The sequence below is a fragment of the Buteo buteo genome, chromosome 10 (assembly GCF_964188355.1).
Source record: "Buteo buteo chromosome 10, bButBut1.hap1.1, whole genome shotgun sequence".
NCBI classification, from domain to species: domain Eukaryota; kingdom Metazoa; phylum Chordata; class Aves; order Accipitriformes; family Accipitridae; genus Buteo; species Buteo buteo.
In genome coordinates, this window is record NC_134180.1 from 20306940 (window position 1) to 20320905 (window position 13966).

The 13966-nt window shown below is 40.9% G+C and overlaps 1 protein-coding gene across 1 annotated transcript in view; it reads left to right on the top strand.

Moving 5' to 3' along the window:
* LOC142036013 (complement factor H-like) overlaps window positions 1-13966 on the top strand; it is a 33405-nt gene that overhangs the window by 5052 nt on the left and 14387 nt on the right. Inside the window, exons 2-8 of the mRNA XM_075038895.1 lie at window positions 1738-1917; window positions 3474-3674; window positions 4974-5153; window positions 7688-7864; window positions 8963-9142; window positions 9297-9470; window positions 10807-10989. Of these exons, the coding sequence (XP_074894996.1) occupies window positions 1738-1917; window positions 3474-3674; window positions 4974-5153; window positions 7688-7864; window positions 8963-9142; window positions 9297-9470; window positions 10807-10989 (1275 nt within the window). The remainder of the gene's footprint in view (window positions 1-1737; window positions 1918-3473; window positions 3675-4973; window positions 5154-7687; window positions 7865-8962; window positions 9143-9296; window positions 9471-10806; window positions 10990-13966) is intronic.

Consider the following 13966-nt stretch of genomic DNA (forward strand, 5'->3'; position numbering starts at 1 on the left):
TTCAGAAAGAGAAGTAGTCCATTGATGGCCATAAGTGTGTAAACTGAAAATTATAATGGAATTCTAGTGCTGGATTATACATAAAGCTGAAAACAGTAGCACTTTCTACACAGCCATTATGTCAAAAATTGTGTACAACATAGATTTGAAGTTCACTAACCCTAAGAACTGTGGACATGAAGTGATGTATAAACAGAGACCAAAATAATATGGTGTGCATGAATCCTGCCACTTCCATGACCCTTAGTCTAGGATGAAGACAGCAATTTGTTTAATGTCATCAGAACTGTAATTGCACAACCACATTATCCATGGTGTTGAAACTTCCCATCAGAAATTGTCTGAGAATCTCTACAAATTAATATATTTACAGTGCTGAAACTCCCTCTTGCTTTTTAACTCCTAAATGCCATCTGAGCAGTTAAGATGACAAATCCATAATTTCTGAGGCTAGTCCTGTTTGACATCAGCCCTCTGGGTCATGGATTTTGCTTTAGTTTCATTCAACTACAGCACTTAAACATTATATTGAAATCTCCAAATCCCACAAACAGAAATATGCATGTTACGTCCCAGTTGAAATAATTTGATGCAAATTTTGGGGAAATGATTAGTGCCTTGAATTGTCTTCGAGGAATTGCCAGACGCTTGAAACTGGAAAAAAATTTTGGCAACAGGGCAACATTGTAGGATGTTGTGTACCACCCACCTTCCTGGGACCTCTTCCAGAAAGACTCCTTTAGAAATAAAGAGTAGTCAGTCTTAGTGCCCACTCTGCTCCTGACCTTTCTGCTTCAAGATTAGTAATGATGCTAATTAATATGCATTGCCTATGGTTTAGCAACATACTACTTTTGAGAAGTGCCAAACAAAACATTCTTCTAGACACTGATGTACTGGGCTCTGATACTTGGAGCATATTCAGATAGTGGTTCCAGATCCTGCTTGACTTATCACTGAACCTAGGTGATTCAGCAGTACATGCATACAGCTGATTCGCCCACCTTCACCCCACAGCAGGACCAACCAGTAGTTACCTTATAGTCATCCCCTCCTAGCCCTGAGTGTGTTGGTGATATTTTCTGAATTGGAAGTAGAATACAAAAAAAAAAACCAACAAAAAACAAAACAAAAGACAGGCTCCTGTTTATAAATAATATGTTTGCCTGGCTTCTCTAAGCATAAAGGTATCATGAGCTTTTTAGACTAGCATTCTCGTCCTTTCTCAGTTGTTGAAATGCTTCCAAGTGTCAGTGCAAGACCCTAATCTTAATCACACAGCCTTCGAATGATTGGTTCCTAGTTAAGTATAGTTATTTCTCCATTTAGGACCTGCCAGTGAACCTGCCTGTCCTTTGGGACAGTGTCCATAAACCAACCCAGGAGAGCTGTGAGTGAGCCCAGCATAGATCATTTTGAGCTCCAGCTGTGGAATCACCTACTGGAAAAGATTAGTCAAATTCAGTTTGATCACCTCTAGTTCTTGCTCCAACCATTCTCTTTGTTTTAATCTTCTAATTTAGCATGACATCAGTAACAGCTGTTGCTCTCTCTCCTTTTACAGAACTGTACATTTCTAAGAGTGGGAGAGAAATGTAACCTTTTCTTTGCCCTAAGAAACATCTTTTTTAAACTATTTTATGCAGTTATGGTCAATATACAATGAAAATAAGAACTTATGCAACAAATATAAACATATTCTTCAAATTAGCATCCAGTTTTTCTCTTTTTATTTAGAAATTGTATGCTCCCCTCCAAGAATTCCAAACGGGAACTTTAGACCTCAAGAAGACAACTACATCGTAGGTGATATAATCACAATACAGTGTAATCCTGGATATCATTTTAAAACATTGACTGGCAAAAGCACAGCTGAATGCACCAAGAATGGCTGGGTGCCTGATCCGGGTTGTGTCCGTAAGTAGCTCTCATGAATGAAGACACAACATGTAGAGTTGTTGGAAATATCTCAGTGAAAAAGAGGTAAAGAGAAAAACTTCAGAAGCATGAGAAATGAGAGTTGCTTATTCATCATGCTTCTTTGTAATGTAAAGCTTAATTTGATGGTTTGGAAAAGTCAGCTATAAAAACAATGGTATAATCTACATTTACATTATGTTTATAAACACAGGTATTATTTATTTCTGTATTTGTGAAAGTATGTGTTAAAATGTACTATAGTCAGCTCCCTGTCAGGAATTTTTGTGGTCCACCTGAAGAGTAGCATGCCGGACAAGATAAGAGGACAGAGTGAGTGTTAAAGTATCCAAACCAAAACAAAACATAGGTAATGGTTAGAAGGTATCTTTCATTATGGTTATCACAGCTTTAGATTTTTAGTTGCAGTTGTATGTTGGTATATTATAAACAACCACGGTTTTATTCTGCCTATTATAATGTTTGTCAAATAACAAAACAAGATATTCATGATTTTTGATGAGTTCTTTCTTAGCTTAAACTTCCCATAACTACAATAATAGTTTTGCCCAGTACGCACAGTATTAACAAACAAATAAATAAATTAGCAATTTATTTCATCATCTAGCACTCTTTGATTTTTAGTCACTGAAAGTAAAAGAAAAACTTAGAAAACAGAATGTGAGAGAAACCCTGATGAAATCAGTCTTGTAAATGAACCTTTGGATAAGACGATTTCAACTATTGCCGAAAAGTGCAGTTAGTATCTGTATTAATCTTTCCTTTATATGTGTGTGGGTTCTAAAATTCAGTATCATTCTGAGACCACTTCACTCATTATTGAATGATCTGTCCAGTGTGTGATCTCCCTTGCCCCAGCATGTAGACTCTGGGTCAAAGCACTTCAGAAGGAACCTACCTGCTATGGCCAAGTAGGACACCCTGGGTAAACTTGAATGAAAGCTTCTGGGAATCTCCTCCTTCTATCCTTGACTTGTCCCTGAAAAGGGTCAGTTCTTTTGAGGAACTGAGAGAACAAAAGAAAAACACTACAGTTGTAAAATAAAAATGAGAAGAACCAGGAAGAGCTTTTGGTACAGGATCCCCAAAGTTACCAATGAAAGTGGTGACAGGAGTCATCTCAATTTTGAGTCCACAGTTCAGTGTCTATATCTGAGCTAGCTGTCTGGGCTCCCATCATAGTCAGTATAGTAAATGTCATCGAGATGCTCTACAAAGACAGTGTCGTCTTACCACAGAATAAATGCTTACTATTTGGTCTCATGAATCAGCCTTTGCAGTCCAGTGAAAATATTGACGGGATTTCTGTGGTTGCAACGGGATCAGAGGGAAGCAACATAGGTATAAGCACTGACAAAGACAGCAGAAGCAGAGTGTGATTGCTCCCGCACTCCTCAGGATCTGCCAAGGTGTGCCGTCTAGATTCTGACAGTTTCAGAAAACACTCAGATGGTGAAGCTGAATCTGAATTAATTGTGTCCTGAGCTTTTTGTCACGCATGTGTTGATATTGTTGCTCTTAAATTCTATTTCAAGAGAAGCCATGTGACTACCCAGCCATAGAAAATGGCAAGTTAAGTGAAAGCCTGGAGTACTACAAAAACTATTACTTTCCGATGAGTTTTGGGCAGCATGCTGATTATCACTGCATTCATGGTTATACAACCCCGAGTGGAGAATACTGGGTTCGAATGGTCTGTTCTGAAAGGGGCTGGTATCCAGAGCCAAAATGCCTCAGTAAGTACATTTCCATTATAAACTCAATTCTGTTGGAATTATCAAAGGTCTGTGCAGCAGAAATTGTGCTGATGGAGCACAAGATGGAACAAAGAGCAGTTAGTTAAAGTAGAACTGCTTTAGTTGACCCCTGGAGCTGCACCCAGATTTCATCCTATCTGCAGAGCTCAAACTGTCAGCTGGTAAGTGACACTCTGAAATGAGGAAGGCTGAAATGATACTTTTGGATTTTGGAGATTCTTTACTGCTGAAATCCTTCGTGAGACTGAGAAATACATAGGAAATGTTTCTGTTCTCTGGCTTCTGGGTCACGTGCATGCATCTACTTTCATCTGCATACACAGCTGCACATACAAACAGAGTTTCTACTGTATGTAAATATATTCTTCCTTCCGTGGCTTGGGCACTTTGTCTAGAGGTTCCTCTCTGAGGTCCATTGCCTGGTCCCTTTGGATAACATTTGGAGCTGCGAAGGTGGCACACTCTTACAATAAGCTGAAAGTGAGCAAGGCATCAGAAAAAGATGCAGATACACTGACTTAGATTTAAAATAAATCAGATTTAAAATATATTTAAAGCAGCAAGCTGAGGCCTCCACTTCTAACACACATCATCAGTCGCAGTAAAGTTCCTATGTACTGGTCAGGCTTGGAAGTGGACTACAAAAGGCTGATCTTTCTCTGTTGCCTTCAGTGGAGTGGTGCTCCGTGCAGGAAATTAGTGGAGTCCTGCCCGGAGGAAAGGACCAGTTACTCGAGTAACACAGCTGTAGCATTCCTCCAGCCATCTTCCTTGTGTCTGGGCTCTTGGGGGCACAGGATGTTGTAGAGCCAGCGTGCTTAGCTGCTGCTAAAATCCCCAGAGCTGGTTTGAGAGGCTGATACATTTGCACAGAGATGATAAAATCTCCTGGAAGCAAATGCTGAAAATCACTCAGGGCAGCCATCAACATTTTAGAGACATAGCAGACCAAACCATAGCTGGTATACATGACGCTAGATGCACTGAAGTTAGCCAAACTTGCTTATGAACACTAGGTAAGCGACACTGTTTACTAGACCACTTCTTAGCACTTCATGTAGCGACTTGCACTCCTGTTCATGTGATTCATTAATCTTAGGGCAGTGAAACAAATCATGCTTTCATTCAGGTTTGAACACAAATGTCTTTTGGGGATAGAAGGCTACAGAAAGGCACTTGGAGGGCCATTTTTTAGTAACCATCTTCCTGAGAATTAATTTACCTCAGTTCTTGCTGTACAAATTACTGTGGTTAAATGTACTTACCTTCCTTCTTCAGAAAAATGTCATGTCAGACAGCTGGAAAATGGTTATTTCTCATATGGACGGAAGAATGTTTACAAGGAAGGTGAAAGAGTTAAATATGTCTGCAGTGATGACTATTATGCTGAACACAAAGATGGGCAAGTCACGTGCACAAAGGATGACTGGTCACCTCCTCCAAGATGTATCCGTAAAAGTAAGTGTGCTCGTATTTTGTTGAGGTTTCTAGCTAAAACCGATAAATCCGTCATCACATCACGTACATTAATCCATCACTACTGCTTAGTAACTCTAAGTCTAGGTGCTCTACACCTGAAACACAATGCCGTCATTCTCTCAGTGTCTCATGCAGCCCTCATGTCACTGTGTGCTGCTGAGGTCAGTCGCTATATAAACATGCAGAATGAAACCCTGTAAAACATCCATGCATGGCTCATTCAGATCTCCTAGAATGTAAGCTCTGGGATGGGAGTCACAGTCCCTTTATTTTCAGTGGTGAAATCTTGTTATAACATAGCTGTGCAGTAATGTAATAAATAGTGATCATTCCCCTTGCACAGCCTATCTGTAATTTGTTTCCGTTCAGCCTCTTGCTATGCCACCTGGTCCTTGTTCCTCTTGCTTCCTTTCCAGTTGGCATCATAGTGGAAGGAGGGAGGAATAGGAAGGTTACCTCTCCTAACTCTGTTTCCAGCTTTTGTTCCTGACTTGTACCAAGCCTGAAATTGCTAGAATGTCTCACAGGAACTTTAAATACTTTAGATAATGATTTCATATGGACAAAAATAATTCAACCTAGCTTTTCTTGGACTGTAAAAACACTTTTTTAGGGAACCATTTGTGATGGAAAAAGACTTACCTGCAAGGTTCAAGCAAAGGACTTGAACTTCACTCACAGACTTAACTGCAAGGTTCAAGCAAACGACTTATTTGAACTTCACTTACAGACTTAACACGCCACTATTGCAGGTTTTACAGATACAATGGAGGAATGCACTACTGCAATTTTTAAGGCAAGAGTGGTACACTATTACAACCACAAGCACACACACATTTACAAACTTAAAGCATAAACAATATTCACTGACCTCTCCAGGTAAGGGCTCTCAATCCCAGGGAAGCTACCTCAACCGGCATCCCAATCAAGTGGGGGTGGGGGGGAAGGGTTTCCTTCACAAGCCGATTGTATAGTTGGAGAAGTGACTCCCCCATCTCCAACCTGAATCTTAGAGTTTTTATCCCCTGACTTGTGGAATGGTGTGTATGACTATGTCTGAGTGGATCATGATATATGCCTAAATGGATTATGTATATCTGAGTGGAGTTTCCCGTTATCTTTCCTTTGCTGGTCTGTGATTGTTTGACTACACAAGGTTGTCATTTGAAACTGAAGCTGAAACCCTCCAGGTTTTGGGTTTTTTTTACCTTGCTTCCTCAGGCAACTGAATAGTGGTTGGATTGAGACTCAGGGCATACTATTTGCTAAGGGATTTCAAGGCTCAGCTCAGGTTTTGGTTCTTTGAATGGCACAGCCACCACCCCGTTTAGTTTAAGGTTTATATCGGACAACCCAGGGCTAAGCTGTCTACACAGCTCCCCATGAGTTGTCTCTGCAGAGAGACAGGGCCTCAAGGCAATCCAAGGCTGGGTTGCTTTTGTAACCCACCATGAGTCGCCTGTGTGCCCTAGACATGGTGAAACTCGTTTGTGAACTATGAGCCTTACAATCCACACACCATTCCACCCTGATAGAGACAGCGACCACAGAATGTCTTGGACTGCCACCCACTGAGATTTTGATATAGCAATGAGCAAGCAGAATAAAATTTTGTGATTCCTAGTGTTAGGCAATCGTGGGCATCAGTGGTATAAACACCAAAAATTTGACGTGAAATTTAAACTTTTGAAGCTGTTGCACTGAAGTGTCATTAACTCTGCTCCCAACATTCAAATACATCCTCTAGTGTTCCTCAAAGTCTTTTCTGTTTCATATCTTTATTTACTTGACTCTCTAATGTGCAAATATTGCTATTTGTTGTAGAGTTAATTTGTTAGAATGAAGAAACTTCTTCACAGAATGATTTATTAGTAAAGAATTTAACATACTGCAGAAGTTTTCTTTCAGAATGCAAGACCATAACATCCAACCAAGACAACTGATTTCCATCGATTTAGACTGGCTTAATGTATTCCAAGTGATGTGAAATCAGTTACAACATTGGGTCTGTCTGCACTAGCGTTTTAGTGTGCAAGAAGGGGTCCTTTGCTACAAATTTCCTTTAGCCCTGCAGTATGTGCCCTCTGAATGACTTCTCTTTGGTAGAACTGAGGTGGTACCTGCACACCATGGTGATCTCTGGCGTGTGCTACCTTGCAATATGGACAGAAGGTCCTCTTTATGCATGCACAGTGCTGTGCATGCCCAACATGAATTTCATTTCTAGTGAACACCAGATGTGGACATAAAATTTTGGAAGCTTGCAGGATTGCTGCAAATGAAACTCCTGTCCATGCCTGTTTCTGCTGCATGAGTTGGTAACTGTGAACTTTGACTTCACACTTTCCGATTGTCCCCCAGGAATAGCACTCAATGCAGAAGCAAAAATTCATGTGCTCTTAAAAATGTTCTAAATCCTACTGCTGCTTCATTTGCCCTCCTTCTTCTGTGTATTATAAGCATGTAGTTTGGCAGTGTTTTACTTGGAAAAAAATTCTGTCTATCTCTTTCAGAAAAATGCCAGAATATCAATATTGACAATGGTTTTTTGACCTTGGGAAAGACAATATTTCGTTTACAGGAGAAGGTCACCTATAATTGTCATACTGGCTTTTTAACTCCAGAAGGACAAGAAAGAGGAGTGATACAGTGTCAAGAGAATGGCTGGACTCCACCTCCAAAGTGCATCAGTGAGTATCATAAAGGCTTCAGAGCTCCCCATCATTGTCACTGACACAGACATGATGTCCTATGTACTCAGTTTTTTGTTGTCTGGATTGGTAGAGTTTTCTTACTGGGCAGAGGGAGACTCAAACAGAGGACTGATCCTCCGGAGATTAACCTTTCTGGGGCTCCAGGAAATAAAGAGAGAAAACATAAAGGAAGTGAGTAAGGTGGGAAAGTATCTACTGTCTTGTAGGCGAGCTATCTTTTTGGACCTCTGCAGCACAAAGTAGATGGTAATCACTGACCTCTCCAGTGATTCTTACCTGATACAAGGTACATATGCCCAAATTTACTCCCAATTCTCCCACCTTTCACACACGTGAGGGAAGATTTATGAAGAAATGCTTGTGAACCAAGGGATTCTGCCAAGAACTTTCTTTAAATGTAACCAAACTAGAGAAAAATGGGATTCATTATTTGGAAAGATGTTATCACTATGCATAAAAAACACTATGCATATGTCTGCCCTGGTGTTAAAAAGTACCTCTGTGAAAAACACCGGAATGCTTTTTCCTGAAAATACCTCCATACTGTTGTTGCCTTTCTCCTCTTAGAAGTTCCTTCCTCTCCTGAATAAAGGTGTAGGATAGTAAAAGAAGAGACTTAATCTTCCAGTGTTATGATACTGAGACTTGTAATATTGACCAACTTTAGCTGATATTTTATCTTGTCCTTTTATTTCAGACTGCCTTTACCTAGGATTTTGCTGCTTTTTTTCTGACCGCCTCACAAATGACCATGGGGAACAGGAGTGCAAACTGTTTGCTATGACACCAGTAATAACATGTAGTAGAAGGAAAGGAATTGAATCTAAGCGAGAAATATTTATGCTAGATATTACTTCTAGACAGACATTTCTGAAGATTAATGCAATAGATATTATGTGAATATGCTACATGTGATATTTTACATTCATATTCTGGCAATGCAGAATTTTTAATGTTTCAAATATACTGAGTAGTTCAGTCGACTAGCACACACTAAAGCACCTACAGAAATGATGCTTCCAAACGGCAGTGTTTCTGGATCACAAAATGCACTAACTTTGTTTTATTCTACAGAATCATGTCAAACACCTCATGTGGACATTTTGAATTACCATGCAAATAAAACTATGTTCATGCCTGAAGACGTAATCGAGTATGCGTGTTTGGAGGGATATCAAGCTGCAAATAATATGCCAACTGGTACCACAAGATGTGGCATAAATGGTGAATGGAATCCAACGCCCCAGTGTCTTGGTGAATATTGTTATGTTTGCTAATCAGTGTAACTCTCTGTACACTTTGTGAAGCTTGTTTATTTAAGACTTTCTTTGGTTTTGTTCTAATTAGTAGCATTTCATGTACTTTTTGCAGGGTGTACACTATATGCTAAAATATTTTGTCTTTGTAGCAATAGAATGTGAAATGTTGACATTGCCCAATGGAGATTTTTCTCCCAAGGAGGGTAAATACCACAGCGGAGATGTTGTGAAATTTGCCTGTGCAAACAATTACGTAAGAGTGGGACCTGCCTCTACTCAGTGCTATTACTTTGGATGGTTTCCGTCACCACCAGTGTGTAAAGGTAATTCTTCTGTCAACTTTATTGTAGTAGGAAATAGATGAAAATGCCTGGGTCCTGAAGACTTCTGTGCACACCTTCTACAAGCCAGCCTTGCTCCCAGGAACAATTATCCCATCTTCATCTCTAAAAGAACAGGAACCGATCCTCTTTGTATCATTTCGTAGCATTTTGCTATTTCATGTGAAAGATTCTGAACAGTTGAACTTCCAATGTTGAACTTTCTGTTACCTTTAGTTATGCCAATTGGAGTTCTGCAATAACTGAAAGTGAGCTGGTAAATGGCTTTCACAAAATTTCACTCAAGTTATTGACTGTAATGTATGAAAATTTATTTATTATTCAAAAAGGCAAAAATAATGTGCAGTATGGCAGCCAGGAGTGATTGATTTGAGTAATGTCCTCTCTTACTGTATCCTGAATGTCCTAAGTTTTGCCACTGCCTAATGTTGATACCCATCAGATGTTGTACCCTATGTTCCTTTGTCTGATCACATGATATTGAAGGAAAAAATACGGTTTGGACATGACACAGAGCTGGACCCAAGCAAAAGAAACTGAGTGAAGGGTTTTCCCTGTGGTATCCCTCAGCTTCATCCAGTAGGATGAACAAACTTATGCAGAAGAGAAGATATATGCCCCTATTCTTCTCATCCTTTTTAAGACAGAGCACGACTTACTGGCATCTGAAAAGTTTCTTCTCCTGGTGCTATGCCCTTTCATGAGGAAGCTTGAGAGAATGAAGAGAACTTGTATTTCTCATCTCCCTTTCTTCCCACTCAATCAATTTCCTTGTTGTCTTTCATGCTGTCATCCTTCTATTTGCTCACTCTCTTTTGCATTTAAAACCGACATTTTAAGCTCCCTTAACAGGAGTTCCATTCACTCCATCAGAAGTGAATTCCTTTAATATACAGTACATATCACTTGTTGGATGTTTTTATAACATAGGTTATTATTGCTTGTAGAATTTTCACCTTTTTTTTTTTTTTTTTTTTTTTTTTTTTTTTTAAGAATACTGAAGTTGTCATCCATGTAACACTTTTTTCCTTTTAAAACTGGGTTAGTTTTATCAACCACTTCTTTCATCGTAGCAGGCAATTGACAGTGCATGGAAGTAAGATAGAGTGAGCCAGGGTCATGCATATCTGTTTGTGATCTCCAGCCCAACGTAAATCTAGATATTCAAAGGCATAAACCAATGACCCGTTTGTTTAACTTGTTCTACTGATTTTTCTTAATTTTAAACAACAAATTCAATCTATTTTATGTTGCACTTAACATATAACTGTGCAAAAAGTTCTGAGTTCAGAGCATGAATTTGATCTCTTAATTTCAGTGAACGCCAGAGGCTGTGGACCTCCACCTGTGGTTACCAATGGAAATATGGCTGGTGGCTCTGTGGAACAGTATCAGCATGGGGACAGAGAGCACTATGAATGCAACGTTGCATTTAAATTGGTTGGATCAAAGGAAATAGAATGTGTTGATGGACAATGGTCGTCTCCTCCCTCTTGCATTGGTAATCTATATAACTCTTACTTGTGAGAAGTCTGTAATTCGATGTAGGCTAATACTTCACAGATATTTTCACAATTAAAATTACATATTTGCAGGTATAATATGTTACATTCAAAATCATGTTATGGATGAAAAGTAAACACACACTATATATAAAGCCAAAACTTTATTAACAGTATAATTGAAATCTCAACAGTCCAATCAAAGAATTGTTGTGAGTCCAGGTCAAATTACTATAGAAAGAAAAATAAAATAAATATGTAATATATAAAGAATAATTTTAAACATATAAATAATACAGAATATCTAAGTAATACAAACAATTTATAATATAGAATTACAATTGTTATACACACACTTTCTCTTACTTACCCCTTTTTCTGGTTTTATGCTCACCCTTCCACTGCCCCTTTGGGTCCTAAAGTCAATGTCTTCAGCCTGGTGTGTTTTGGAGGGAAGTTACAGAACATTACCAGTATCTCAAGTCATTCACTGGGGGGAATAAGATGTTGATGCTGAAGATTTCCTCTTCCTCCCTACAGGATCTGCTTGGGGTAATTTTTAGGTTTGGTCTACAGGTTGTGAATTAGGTATGTTTAGCATGTTGTAAATATGTTAGATATACTTGTTCTTTGTGTTATCCCTAAAACCAGTTTTGATCAGCTCCAGGTCTAAGTTGGCCTTTTGTGAGCTGTTTGTAGCCTTGGGGTGCCAGGCTGTGCCCTGTCTCTTACCATCCCGTGCCTCTACTCTGCCACACCCAACCTTTGTCCCCAATTCTCAAGGGCTCTGTTATCATACCAGCCCTGTATTCACCCGCATCATTATATTAGAGTCATAATTACTCACTCTACAGAGACTAAAAACTTGTTTCTACTATGTATATAAAACCATGGTTGTGCCATACAGAGATAACCAAAAGTAAAATAAATTAGCTATAGCCTGGTCACTGGAAAAATTGCTGTTACATCTAAAATAAGTAAGACCAAGCCTCCAGGCAGGTCAGGACAAGTTCTGACAAAGTAAGTCTGATAAGCCTCCGTCCTGAGGCCTTGCAAGCTCAGTACAAACTCTGTGGCCTCTTTCTAGCAATGGCAATACTGTATGCTACTGGGACAAGGGCTACAAACACGATGACTATGAATGCATTACGTATGTTGCTGCTTTCCCTAGGCTAGAGTCAGACATGTCCAACAGTTTTTTTTTTAATTTCCTAATACTGAAATGGTGAATAGTTCTACAGTCAAGTCTCCTGCTTAAGCAAAAGCACCCACTTTCTGTGCATGTCAGTAGGTAGTGTACCTCAAACCTGACAGTATGAGTGTCAACAACAGGAGTTAAAATTGCTTGTGCAAAACTACTATTTGTTTGTTGAGACAGTCTGGTGGGTTGACCCTGGGTGGACGCCAGGTGCCCACCAAAGCCATTCTATCACTCCCCCCTCCTCAGCTGAACAGGGGAGAGAAAATATAACCAAGGGCTTGTGGGTCAAGATAAGGACAGGGAGAGATCACTCACCAATTACCGTCGCGGGCAAAACAGACTCAGCTTGGGGAAAATTAACTCAATTTATTACCAATCAACCAGAGTAGGGTAATGAGTAATAAAACCAAATCTCAAAGCACCTCCCTTCTGCTCCTCCCTTCTTCCCGGGCACAGCTTCACTCCCGGACTCTCTACCTACCCCCTCCAGCGGCGCAGGGGCACAGGGAATGGGGTTACGGTCAGTTCATCACATGTTATTTCTGCCGCTCCGTCGTCCTCAGGGGCAGGACTCATCACACTCTTCCCCTGCTCCAGCGTGGGGTCCCTCCCACGGGAGACAGTCCTCCACGAACTTCTCCAACGTGGATCCTTCCCACGGGCTGCAGTTCTTCATGAACTGCTCCAGCATGGGGCCCTTCCACGGCGTGCAGTCCTTCAGGAGCACACTGCTCCAGCGTGGGTCCCCCACGGGGTCACAAGTCCTGCCAGAAAACCTGCTCCGTGGGCTCCTCTCTCCACAGATCCGCAGGTCCTGCCAGGAGCCTGCTCCAGCGCGGGCTTCCCACGGGGTCACAGCCTCCTTTGGGCATCCACCTGCTCTGGTGTGGGGTCCTCCACGGGCTGCAGGTGGATATCTGCTCCACCGTGGACCTCCACGGGCTGCAGAGGGACAGCCTGCCTCACCATGGTCTTCACCATGGGTTGCAGGGGAATCTCTGCTCTGGCGCCCGGAGCATCTCCTCCCCCTCCTTCTGCACTGACCTTGGGGTCTGCAGGGTTGTTTCTCTCACATGTGCTCACTCCTCTCTCCGGCTGCCGTCTCTGTCTGTCCCAGCAACTTTTTTCCTTCTTAAATATGTTATCCCAGAGGCACTACCACTATCACTGGTTGGCTCAGCCTTGGCCGGCAGCGGGTCCATCTTAGAGCCAGCTGGCATTGGCTCTGTCGGACACAGGGGAAGCTTCCAGCAGCTTCTCACAGAAGCCACCCCTGTGACACCCCCCCCCCCGCCCTGAAACCTTGCCACACAAAGCCAATACAGACAGTGTCTCAGAATTGAAGTAGAATGGAATATTCAAGCTGAAAATCTGTAAATACAGAAAATAATTCAGGGTGTTCTTATGGTGCAGGATGATCTAATAACAGAACCAGTAAATGGTGGGGTTTTTACGGACTGGTTTACTCTGTCCCTATACATAATACATTCTGACACGTCTTCCACAAGCAACGCTGATGGTTTAAAAATGTACAGCATGGAGCTTGCATCTTTTCAATCCTTGCTCCAGTGGAAATAGTTTCAGTGCGCAGGCTTGAAAGAAGAGTGGTCCAAACTTGAGTGCAGCATTGTTCAAATTCAGTCTTTGACTTTATCATGGGTCTTTCCACTCCCACATTAAGAGCAGGCTGTATGCCCTTATTCCCCTTACATGCCTTTTTCCTCCTTCAAAAAAGACTATTCACATGCCACGCTCCTCTGCAAGCCATTACCCTT